Source organism: Macaca nemestrina, chromosome X (assembly GCF_043159975.1).
Source record: "Macaca nemestrina isolate mMacNem1 chromosome X, mMacNem.hap1, whole genome shotgun sequence".
Classification (NCBI taxonomy): domain Eukaryota; kingdom Metazoa; phylum Chordata; class Mammalia; order Primates; family Cercopithecidae; genus Macaca; species Macaca nemestrina.
Genome location: NC_092145.1, coordinates 139,046,217 through 139,058,921, shown reverse-complemented (window position 1 = coordinate 139,058,921; position 12,705 = coordinate 139,046,217). Strand labels below are relative to the sequence as shown.

The 12,705-nt window shown below is 44.5% G+C and overlaps 2 protein-coding genes across 5 annotated transcripts in view; one reads left to right on the top strand and one right to left on the bottom strand.

Moving 5' to 3' along the window:
• LOC105478211 (connector enhancer of kinase suppressor of Ras 2) overlaps nt 1–7,267 on the top strand; it is a 288,198-nt gene extending 280,931 nt beyond the window's left edge. For all 4 annotated transcript variants that reach the window (XM_011735341.3, XM_024791678.2, XM_011735340.3 and 1 more), the window contains 2 exons: nt 1,399–1,595; nt 4,887–7,267. In XM_011735341.3, coding sequence (XP_011733643.1) covers nt 1,399–1,595; nt 4,887–5,102 — 413 coding nt within the window. In that variant the 3' untranslated portion in view covers nt 5,103–7,267. The remainder of the gene's footprint in view (nt 1–1,398; nt 1,596–4,886) is intronic.
• Nucleotides 6,860–10,897, bottom strand: LOC105478210 (kelch like family member 34). The gene has a single exon (XM_011735338.3). The coding sequence runs from the start codon at nt 10,354–10,356 to the stop codon at nt 8,419–8,421; it is 1,938 nt and encodes a 645-aa protein (XP_011733640.2). The 5' UTR covers nt 10,357–10,897; the 3' UTR covers nt 6,860–8,418.
• Nucleotides 10,898–12,705: the final 1,808 nt, after the last annotated feature.

Below are 12,705 nucleotides of genomic sequence, written 5' to 3'. Positions count from 1 at the left end.
TTTTACATACAGTCATTTTAAAAAATTTTTTGAATGCTGCATTTTAAGGGAGTCTCACATTTGTTGGCATCTACTGCTAAATACACATTTCAAAAGACAACTGAAAAAATTGGCAGTATAGAATTCTTGTTAAAATTGTGGATTCTGGGGTCAGACTGCCCACATAGAATTCTAGCTCCACCACTTATACTAAGTGTGACTTTGAGCAAGATACTGCCCTGCTATAAATGAAGATCAAATAGATCTGCTCTTAGTATTGTTGTGAGGATTAAATGAGATCATAAAGATTAAGCATTTACCCTGCTGCCTGGCGCATCTAAATATTAAATGGCATCATTACCAATTAAGGAATCTTTTTTTTAAACTATGTCAGAAAGCCTAAAATATTCACATGGACCATTGTGGAATGAACAACATTCCATATTTACTCTTTGGGCCAATATAATTACTTAAATATGACTCTGGCTATCTATTTAAAAAAAGATGATATAGCCCTACTCCAATCTGCCACTCCAAGCAAAATCCTAGTTCATCTTTGTTTATCATTGTTGAGAAAGATATGACATTAGTGTTCAGGCAATTAAAAAACAAGATGGGAGTTTTATTTGTTCAACTATGTCTAAGATCCTTATTGAGCCAGTCTCTCATTTTTTTCTCAAAAATATTTAACTGGAGTATTTTCTCCTCAGGTCTTACAAATACTAAGTATCTTCTCTTAGCACATGCCATATTTGCACATAAACATATTCCCATATTTCATTTTAATTAGAATATTGATACTTTATGATCAGTTATTATATTTACAATGTACAAGGCATTACTATGGCAGTCACATGAAACCTAATAATCCTCTATGGCACAATTGGAAGATTTTTATAATCAAATATGCTCCATTGAATGCCATTCAATCTTATGAAATCTGGAAAAATGTAAAAATAAGTTCATTCGGTGTTGCTAAACCAGGCAAGCTCTATTAATCAGCATTTCTATGCTTATCAGCATAATGATAAAGGATATTCATTAATATTTTAAAAGATAATGTGCAGGATTGTTTCCATGTTGTGTGCCTTTTGTATTCTAATTCTTTGAACTTGCTAGACTCAAGATATATATGGCAATTTGCTATCAAGAGTATATTTGGTTAATCAAATAATCCTATTATTTGATCATTCTAAAACAATTAGCTGTCTGTAGCTAATGTTACCCAATATAACTAGCAGCTGTGGGTTTTTGTTGTTGTTTTTTAATATAATAGTGTTTTCATAGTCATTCATTATCCTGTTTTTCAGATAGTTTTGATATTTTAATAAATTTTCAGTGTGTCAAATAACTTTATTGCAATGAATTCATTTATCTCTCTGTCTCTCTTTTTTTTTATTATTTTTTTGGACATTGCAGGTGAAAGTAGAGAAGAAAAGTTAGGAGACTCATTGCAAGATTTATACAGGGCACTGGAGCAGGCCAGTCTGTCACCACTAGGAGAACATCGTATTTCAACCAAGATGGAATACAAGCTATCATTTATAAAAAGATGTAATGATCCTGTAATGAATGAAAAACTACACAGGCTGAGAATTCTCAAAAGCACTTTAAAGGTAAGACAAGAAATGGAAGGACAAATTTCTTTGAAGAGATTCATTCTAAAAGGGGATTACCAGATACTGTAGGTTAAGAAATACAAATTGGGGACTGGGGAGAAGAAGAGGTAAGCAGTAAGAACCTGAAGCTGAGCTGTTTCTATGTCATAATAAGTATATTGGTAAAGAGGAGATCATCTTAACTTTTCATTAACGTCTCAAAGCACTGATTAAATGTTATTTTACTCAGTTCTAGGAGAAAACAGGATGTGATTTAAATTGTTTTCTAAAAATGCAGGGCTGGTGTTATTCCTCAGTCTATAGATTTTCTAAGATAAAAATACCATGTGGTATAATTATTAGCATTATTAAAAGAGCACAGGATGCATGCAGAATGCAATAGTGGGTGCTAAAAGAGTTTGAGATATTTCACGATTGTTTCCTGCATGAACTACAGTGCATTTGGGGTGAAGCCATGGTGATTTGTGTTCCATGTAGAAATTGTATAATCATTCTGTTTATGCTATCAGTTCCCAACTTACATGTTACCCTCCTATTATACATTTCTGTAAGTGTTTACATTGCTTCCAGTCTCCTTATTATATGCCCCCAGGTTCGGGGGGAGGTGGTGAGGAAAGGAGAGCAGAGAGGCAGGAAGTTGGAAAAGGAGGCAGACAAGTGAGCCCTGCTCACCGTGTGTGGGGGTGTGTGTGTGGGAGATTGAAGGAGAGGGCCCACCACACAAGCCACCTGAGCAGGCCCTGTGCCCTTAAAAAACACAAACAGAAGACATTTATGCAGCCAACAAACATGAAAAAAAGCTCATCATCACTGGCCATTAGAGAAATGCAAATCAAAACCACAGTGAGATACCATCTCAGGCCAGTTAGAATGGTGATCATTAAAAAGTCAGGAAAAAACAGATGCTGGAGAGGATGTGGAGAAATAAGAACACTTTTACACTGTTGGTGGGAATGTAAATTAGTTCAACCATTGTAGAAGACAGTGTGGCGATTCCTCAAGGATCTAGAACCAGAAATACCATTTGACCCAGCAATCCCATTACTGGGTATATGCCCAAAGGATTATAAATCATTCTACTATAAAGACACATGTACATGTATGTTTATTGTGGCACTGTTCACAATAGCAAAGGCTTGGAACCAACCCAAATGCCCATCAATGATAGACTGGATAAAGAAAATGTGGCACATAAACACCATGGAATACTATGCAGCCATAAAAAAGGATGAGTTCATGTCCTTTGCAGGGACATGGATGAAGCTGGAAACCATCATTCTCAGCAAACTAACACAAGAACAGAAAACCAAACACTGCATGTTCTCACGCATAAGTGGGAGTTGAACAGTGAGAACACATGGACACAGGGAGTGGAATATCACACACTGGGGCCTGTCGGGGAGTGGGGGGCTAGGGGAGGGATAGCATTAGGAGAAATACCTAATGTAGATGACGGGTTGATGGGTGCAGCAAACCACCATGGCACATGTATACGTGTGTAACAAACCTGCACGTTCTGCACATGTATCCCAGAACTAAAGTATAATTTAAAAAAAAAAAAAAAAAACACAGAAAAGAACTACAGAGTATTGCTGTAGTAATTTCAGGAAACAAAAGGTCAAAGGGCTCCTTTGGGAAATATTTCAGATCCATAGCATGCTGCTGAGGTTTTGTAATTTTGAAATATAGGTGAGTACCAAAGAGACAGACCAACTAGAAAATGACCTGAAAGAATTTCAGATAGCAAGCAGCAAAGTTTTCAGACTCCATTAGCTTTTAATTGGTAGTCATGCAAATACTACTGCAAATCCAGGGGACAATATAATGGACTTTTGGGAAGAGCAGAATTTTTAGAGAGTGCTATAATAGTCATAAGAATAGTTCCAGTGACTAATCCTACTTCAAAGATATTATCACCCTCCCACCTTATAGAGCCTCTCCACTTCCCCCATTCAGTTCTAAACTGCCTGGTTTAGAAGGCAGGCAGGCATTTTGAAGCAGGTTAGATTCATGAATCTTAAAGACCTGTTTCTCTCCTTCTATCTCACAGCCCCTTTTCTCTGTTTTTTATGCTCTGTAGAGTCCCCCAAGGTATTTTCTTCCAGTGACAAAATATGTGGCTACTGCCAATGTTCAGTTCACTAAGTATTGATGAATCACCAGATACATGAATGCTCCACTCGATTCTCTGGGGCCAAGAAAGATAACGAAAAGTCACTGTTAAAAAAATGCCCCTCATTGGTACAAATGAACTACAGAACCCTATGCTTTTTGGCATGGAAAATTAATAGGCAATGGATTCCTTCATTAGGGAAGGACAGCTGGCCAAGCAACCCTGGACGTGTCTAGTTCCTGGAATTTTAACAAGCACAGATCTCAGATCCCACCACAGGCAACTCACAACATCCTCAGTCCCAGCCCTCTTCCATATTCTGGTCTGTGAGGCCAGACCAACTTCTTAAGCACCTTTCTGTTTTCTTTGCCTCCCAACTCTGGCTGGCCCAGAGGTGTGTGCCTTAATTCCTGCAGAACATTTTCTACACTTCCCTAAGCTTTGCTTGGGTCCCTAAAAGGCAGGACTGAGCTGCTCAGATTGTCTTGACCCCTACTTCTCCATCCCACCTTCCACCTGGGAAATGTTCGTCTTCCCCAGGTGATAGTTTTAACTTGGTGAGTTATACCAAAATGAAGCTTAGTCTTCAGCTAAGACCCAGCTTCCAACGTAGAAGGGAGTGCCATTCTCCCTTACAGGCCCCCAGTGCTACAGAAAGGGAGCCATAGCATTTACACAGCAAGAATTATGTATTTATGGTAACAGGGGGGCCATGCTCAGTCTCTTTCAAATATGAGAAGCTTACCATAAAGCAGGAGAGATAGAACACATGCAAAAGTAACTCAAGAAATAGAATATGACAAATGTACTCAGTGGCAGTGATGGAGTAGTAAAGGGGCATAAATGAGGAAGAAAACTTTTCTGAGTGTTTAAGCACAGCTTAAAGAAATGAGAAGCTTTTGAACTGGATCTTAAAGAACAAAAAAGCTTTCCATAGCAGAGATGGGCAAAAGGACAGGCAAAGAGAAAAAGCAAACCACACAGTGGGCAAAAGGAGGCATTCCTCGGGTGTAGAAAAAAGTACACTTAGGACGTGAGTCTAAAGAACTGGGTGGGTGTGAGTATCCAAAGCCATCTCTTATGGGCTTCTTAAATGTTTTGCCTATTAACTTTTTATTTTAAACTTGAATAAAACTTTGTCCCTGTCTTAATTGTTGACTCCTTTTTCTTTTCAGGCCAGAGAAGGGGAAGTAGCCATTATCGATAAAGTCCTAGACAATCCAGATTTGACTTCTAAAGAATTCCAACAATGGAAGCAGATGTACCTCGACCTTTTCTTGGATATCTGTCAAAATACCACCTCAAATGACCCACTGAGTATTTCTTCTGAAGTAGATGTAATCACTTCCTCTCTAACACACACTCATTCATACATTGAAACGCATGTGTAAATGTATTCTGCCTTCAGGCCATCTAGTACCTGCTGGTACTCTGAACACATATATAAGGTAGTTTTTTATATCAATGTGTGGAACACTTGACAAGCTATACTTTAATGTTACCAAACTATATGAAACAAACCATATATGGTCACAATACCACTATCTTTAATGAGCATTTGTATATTTTATATGCAATCAGTGCTCAGCTTATGTTTACCATGTGCAAAATCAACTGTCTTTAAGGACTTAAAATTAACTTTTGCAAACAATTCTAAATACAGGTGGTCTTCAAGTAGTAAAACCACAAAAGGCAGTTTTCTATCTATGGTCATCTTTTCTCCCTTTAAGTTAATTTTATATAAACAAGACTTCAAAAGTAAATCACATTTTTTCAGGTGCAGACATCCTTGTGGGTGGGAAAGAATTTAAACCTTTTTTATATTTATTAAAATGTTCTAAGAATTTTCTTAAACATTGCACAAAGTTTAATGCTGTAGTTTTATTTTTGTGAAATGTAGATGCACATACAAGAGCTAAGCAAAATAGAAGAGCATCGACATAAGAAAAGTTCAGGTATCTAATATTCGTCTTAATAGTCTATTAACTTGTGAAAGCTAGTTAATGGAAATATTATTCCAAATCTATGAGAACACTTGGTGTATCAGGGCAAAGCTTTGTAAGATGTTTTTGTAACTAAGACCAAAATTGAAGATAGAGCTGCTTTATTTTCTTGGTTTAAATCTTCCTTTATTTTTGTAGTGATGAGATGCTGATTGTGTACAGAAGAATTTGAGAGGGGATTTTTAAAAACTGACTTAACACACCCAGAAAGGCAGCTAACAGCTATATATATATATATAAATTTCAGCCCAAACTCATGTTTTTAAACTCCAACTCTTAAAAGACAACAAGGTATAAACTGAAATGAATCAACTTTCCACTTAGTTTCTAATTTTCCCCTAGTCCACTAATTAAACTTATGTAATTATACTTCAGGCAGGGAAGTACAATATGTTTAGTTACAGGCTGATGTGTGTTACAAAAAAACAACATTGAAAAATAAAAATGTACTTCCCTACTAAGGAGCAAGCGGGTGATGGTCATTCGGAGAGATGTCACATTGAATTATGAGAGAAACAATTTAGAGGTTTTTTTCCTAGCTTCATGAATTGTTTTGTAGAGTGGATGAAGTTAAGAAAAAGTCCTCTTCATATATTTCCATTTATAAGCGTCTTGTTTTTGAAAGTGATCACAGCATGAAAATGACTGTGCTGCTTTTTAGTGTCTGGCTGCATAACGTACAAGTCACAATTTGCTGTTTTTTTCAGGAGGAGAAAGGGAACCTCCTTTACTATTCTATATCCTAAAATCTACTTCTAATCAGCTTTATACTGTTGCCTGTACAGCTCAGTGAATGTACTTTCATCTTTAAGAGTTCAGATATATGCCAGTGAATATTTTTGCTGTAGAGGAGAAAGTAAAAACTCCACAGCGGGGATCTTTTTCTTTGCTTTTGAAACCACCATTGAATCACTATCGTTTTGCAGACTTTGCACAACTGTACAGGAGAGTGGCCTTTCTACAGCACATTTTCAGTAATCCTATATTTAGTCAAAATGGATGAGAAATCATGTATTAATGTTTGTATGGAATTTTGGGTCCAGTGTAATATTTTTATCATTTACAAAGAATTCTATTTGTAAAAACATTTATTTACTGCATGGATATTGACGCACATTAAATTTGTGGGATTTTGTATATGTTAAAAAAAAAAAAAAAAAAAAAAAAACCTCTTGTCCTAAAATGAAGTGTGCTTGTTACAGGTGTTTAGACTTATTGATGTTTACTAGACCAAATGTGTATGTTCACTTAAAAATATATGTACCTGATGGATGTGTCATGTTTACAGTGGCCAGGTTGTGGCCTGTAAACAGCAAGCAGTTGATGGGAAGACTAGCTCTGTTGCTACTAAGCAGCTTTTACTTTTGTAAAGTCAGCTCTGTTGTTTTAAATGGTAAAAATTAAACTAATGAATTTGACAAGACTCGTGGCTAGCCTAGCATGAAAGAGACCTTTTAACACTATATAATATCTGTACATTTTATTGCATTCGTTTCAAATCTAGGAGAGGCAGTACTGTAAACTGAAGTCAAATAAATTCAGCTCTTAATGAATCCTTATAAAGCACCTACTTTATTCATGCAAAGTCCTTACCACATTTCTTTGTGACCTAATTATACAGCCACCACCCCCCACCCTAGTTTCGAGTTCTAACTTTGCTGCCTCATTGGTGATACAAGCCAAAAGCAGCACCTGTTCAGTATATATGAGTATCTTATCTAAGACCCTGAAAAATCAAGCTGGTTTCCCATTTACCTGACACAAACTTTAAAACTTTACCTATTCCTCTTTCTTTTCTCTGTGATTCTTTTGGGGGAAGTGGGGGTAACCACCAAAACTTAATTTTTTTTACAAATATAATCTACAGTATGTCTGCAGAATGAACATTTAAGAGTATGAAAGAAATCAGTTTTTGTTTTGTTTTGGTTAGACATTCCACTTAACCAGAGGAGCCTGATTATTATGGCTAAGGGTTGATGAAATGTGACTTAAAACCAGTGAGCTGTCTAAAGTCAGGGCAAAAGCAGCCTAGGGTGACACCAGTGACAGAAAAATTTTAGGATACTTTCTAGAGGGAAAAAAAAAGTGCTTAGAGATTTTTTTCCCCTCTCAGTTCCATATTTATATCAAACCATCAGAGCAGAACTGTAACCATGGCTCCAGATCATAAAATCATAGTTCCCCCTACAATGATTTCATGGTATTTAACCAAGGCACTCTCCTTTCACTATTTATTCAGATAATGCCATCTCCTAGGACTTAATTACAGCCTTTATAACCAACAATTTTCTGAGTTTTGTATAAGCTTCCTGGGGTACATTTTTTGGCCTTTTTTTTTTCTTTTTTGGCACATAAGTAATCACTGTTTTGCACCTAGGGAAACACTTTAACTGTAAGAGGGAAAATAAGGTCATATTTTATTTGTGAAAGTCCTTTTCTAGCCTTGCGTGAGCCTTTCTAAAAATTTTATTTCACCAGCTCACTGAAGTTGATTCATACAGCCTCCTATTTGAACACCCCTGTCTCCCATTCTTAGCTCAAGGAGAAATGTTTCTCTTTGCTCAAGGCCTTGTTTGCCTGTTAACCTTCAGAAGCCACTCTGCTCCCAGAGTCCCTTTCTTAGAAAAAAGCCTGTCCGTTGCTCTGTAAGACTAGCCAAGCGCTACTTTCTCCTCCATTGCGGAAGGAAACTGGACTGACCCATTCAGCCTAGCACTAAATCTAGCGCCTCTCCAGGCTCTCCCTCCCTCTCCTCGTCCCCACCGTCGGCCAGCTGCAGCACTGCGCACTGCAGGCCACTCCAGGCCCAGGGCAACGCGCAGCCGATGTCCTCCCAACGGTCCAAGTCAAGGTCGTAGCCCACCACGTTGCGGGTAGGCACCTGGCGCGAGTCCCGCCACTTGAGGCCGCCCAGCAGCAACGCTGTCTCCTCGACCACGGCCAGCCCATAGCAGAAGCGGTCGTAGGGTAGCGGCCGCAACCGAGTCCACTGGTCGGCGCCGGGATCGTAGCGCTCGATCTCAGAGAAGGGCTCGTATCGCCCCAGAAAAGCAAACACAGCGCCGCGCAGCACTGCCATGTGGTGCCCGAAACGTGCGGTCCCCATGGGTGCCCTCTTACTCCAAGCCTGCTCCTCAGGGCCCAGGACGTATAAGTCCCGGAGGCTGCTCGCTCCGCCCTCGCCTCTTCCTGCCTTGCCCCCCGAGATGTACACAACACCGCGGTCCCCGACGGCCCCCGCGTGACCGTGCAGAGCCCGCGGTAGTGCCCCAGCTGCCGTCCAGCGGTCCCGACGCAGGTCGTACATCTCCACTGAGGCCAGCGCCTCACCGCCCGCGCCCAGGCCCCCGACGGCCAGGAGCCTCCCTCCCACCGCACCGCACCAGAAGTGGGCCCGCGCTTCCTGCATGGCGGGCACCTCCATCCAAGCGTGGAAGCGCGGGTCGTAACGGTGCACTTCGGCCGTGACTACCCGCGGGCTGTCGGCCAGGGTCGAGGTTCCACTGCCGGAAGGGCTCTCCCCACCCAGAACAAACAGGAAGTTGCCCGCGGTGCACACGCTGTGCCCCAGCAGTGGTGTGGGTAGCTGCGTGAGGCTGCGCCAGCGGTGATTGTACACATCGAAGGCCACCACGTTCTGGGTGAGCTCCCACTCCTCCTCCTCCTCTTCCTCCAACTCTTCCTCTTCCTCTTCCTCTTCGGGCTCTGGGGCGGCGACCCGGCCCCTAGCTGCCCTCTGCGGGGCCACGACTTCCTCAATCACCACCTCCCGTGCCCTGCGCCCCCCCACCAACAAGATTCGAGTCTGGGGGCTCCGGATGCTGGTCTGCTCGCCCTGCATGAGTGGCTGGCGGGAGGGCGTCGTGTGGTAGTTGAGGGCCTGGATGATGAGGCCCTTGACCCGGGCGGGCAGCACGAGGCCGGAGCCCGAGTACACGCGTCGCAGTACGTCGGCGGGAACCAGGCCAAAGCGGACATGCTCCAGCAACTCTGTACAGTGTGCCAGGCGCTCAGTAGTGGGCTCCTGCCGCAGCCAAGCTAACGCCAGGCCCAGCAGCCGGGCCTCGGGCACCCGCGCCACGTCGGGGGCACCCAATACAGCCCTTAGCGATGTAGGGTTGAGCTCCAGCAGTCCCGCGGGGCCCGCGCCCCGCGCCAGCAGTTCCCGCAAGTGGCGCACGATGCAGCGCTCGGCCGCGTCCAGCGTGTGAGCCAGGCCAAAGCGCGACGCCACGTTGGCGGCGAAGCAGCAGTTCTCTGGAGCCAGCTGGCGCTCCAGGTAGCGCCCACAGAGCCCCAGGGCCTCGGTGACCTGCAGGTAGCTGGCGGCCTCCAGAGTGTCCTCTACAGTGTCCATGGAAAGCGACAGCCAGGCAGTGTAGATGAAGTCCAGCAGGCGCTGCAGGCCGGCTGCCGATGGCACGTGCAGGTGGATCACGCGCGCCCGAGATTCCTGAGTGTGGCTCTTGAACAGGGCCCTGAAGTAGTCACTGGAGCACGCCAGGAGCGACCTGTGCGCCGGGAATTCGCTGCCCTCGGTCTCCAGTGTCACGTCGCATAGAAAGCCCTCGGCGCGCAGGGCCTGGTAGCCGGTGAGCAGCGCGCCGCCATGAGCTTTGCAGTAAGACAGGAAGTAACTCATTCTGCCCAGGGCTGGAAGCAGCCTGGCGGGACCAGAGGCCTGCTGGGCAGGGCCGGAGGCATCCCAGGGCACGACACTCCCGGGACCCCCGCGTAAGCCACAGAGCCCCTAGCAGGGGCCCATTTCTGCCTGTTCAGTTTAAAGCCCAGGGCTCCTTCATCCAGACCTGCAGATCGCCCAGTGCCCCTCTCAGAGCAAATCCAGTCTGGAAACGGTTTTCGTAGGTCCCTAGTAACGGAGGGCGCGGAATTCTGAGGCTTCTGGGGAATGTGGGGCTTGGTTTCCACGACTGTGGAGGCTTCCAGCGCGTTGCCCAAAGTCCCCTCCCCGGCCCAATGTGGAGAGCCCACACCTGCACGCCAGGGGCGGCGGTGGCCGCACACCATCACCTGGAAGGACCGAGCTGCGGTGGACTCCGGGGGTGCTGGATCTCCGACGGCGCAGACGCGGCGTCCGGGGAGTGCAGGGCGAGGACTCTGACCTCTCGGGGGTGGACGAGGAGGACGGGTTCTGCGGGCACCCGCAAAGGCCGGGGACAACTGGTTACGGGGCAGTGGTGGGGGGAGGGGGTGAGCTTGTTCCGCGCAGAGGATCAACTGAAAGCCTAGGGGATTAGGGAGGGGAGGGCGCAGGTCAGAGCGGCGGGTCAAAGGCGTGACTGGGAGCCGCACATAACATGCCGGTAGCTCACAGTGACAGGAATAGCGCGCCGCCTCGGCCTCCCGGGCGCGCCCCGCCCGGCGCCCTGACTGCTGGCCGCGAACCGAGGGCACGGGTGAAGCAGCCCGGGCCAAGGGCTTGACTCCAGTGACCCTACTGGCCACCAGTGTCACCAGAGGGTCCCAGGAACCCGGCTGGGGTTGCGGGAGCCGGAGTTCACTGGAGAGGCACGAGTCGCAGGATCCCCTCGACCCGGTAGTGTCCGCGGAGGGGCGCCCGGCTGGGCAGGAGGAGTGTCGACCTCCCGGTGCCCCTGTGTCTGGGAAAGAAGCCCTGGCTCAACTTTCTGCTTTGAAGAGGCCCTAATTAATCCAGCGGGAGCGAGGATTAAGCTGCGACTTTGCGCGGTGACACCCAGTAGGCCGCTGCGCGATGAAGAGGCACTGGCGGGAACCACGCCCGGGCGAATCCCAGGCTCCCCGCCAGCAGCGCTAGGTAACATGTCCCTCACCTGGACTCACCCTTGCGAGATGCTGGGCCTACTCTGAGCCCTTCCTGAGGCAGCTCGCGTCTCCCAGGCTGGCTCATTTCACCTTTGTTCCCATGCCCGTTCCCAGACCTCACCTGAGTTTTCCCTTCCTATTCTTGGACCCTCCCCCGACCCATCCCTTTGCAGCATGAACAAGGAAACTGTGGTTGACTTGGATTTTCTGCCACTCAGTGACCACTTCCTTTAAAAAAAAAAAAAAAAGCGATTCCTTCCAGTTTCTCTCCCCGATTTTCCACGCTCTGATCTAATTACTGGCTACTACATCTTCGATGTTATCCCGGAATAATGAGCAGTACGGTTGCAAAGCTCGGTAAAGCTGGAATTTCTTAGAGCCCTTCCTCATAAAGTTATTTTTTACAAGAAACACCCCAACATGGAAATGACTAAAACCACCCTGATCTTGGGACATTAGGAGAGCATCTCTCCATCTCCATCCTGTTCTTGAATAACTAAATGATTAATATAACTGGTCTTTTTCTATTTTTTTTTTATTTTTGCCAATTTGGGGACTTCTTTTGCTTTCATCAGGGATTGATTTTTCTATTTTCTAGTGCAACCCCTCTGGCAGCCTTTTTTAGGTGAGCCTTTTGAGGGGATCTGTAATAACTCGTATTTCTGACAGCTGGGGTTGTATTTCATAGGGAAAAGCAGTTCAAGGAAGGATAAAATTCTGTCATTTCCTACCTGGCATGCCATTAGTACTTACAAAGTCTCCAATTAGAAGTAATTCTTTAAATGCATAAAAGTATTAGTAAAATGATTTTGCTGTCAAAGATGAAACTGTATTATGACTTAAATTAGCCAAATTATAAAGTGCAGGCAGGGGCTCCAATTGGGCTTCCTTAAACTCCAGAGGCTAAAAATACTCCAATTTGAATTCCTAATGTTAGAGCTAAAGCTGGGTTGGGGGGGCGGGTGCTGGTTTTGTGGGGATTTGGGGGTTTTAGCATTAAACTTATTGATTCACAAGTAAAATAGCAGCTTGGTTCACTTTGCACAGATCTACATTTTGAATTCAAATGGCCTTTACCAAACCTAACAGAATTTTGCTAGAAGGGATTTTTGAGATCATTTAGTCAAACTTTGTCCCTTTTCTCTGAAATCTTGTTTTACTTTTTAAACAAATGTGACAAACAAGC

Excerpts from the sequence above, each read along its gene's own strand:
- LOC105478210 (XM_011735338.3), bottom strand. The coding sequence starts at position 10,356 with ATGAGTTACTTCCTGTCTTACTGCAAAGCTCATGGCGGCGCGCTGCTC.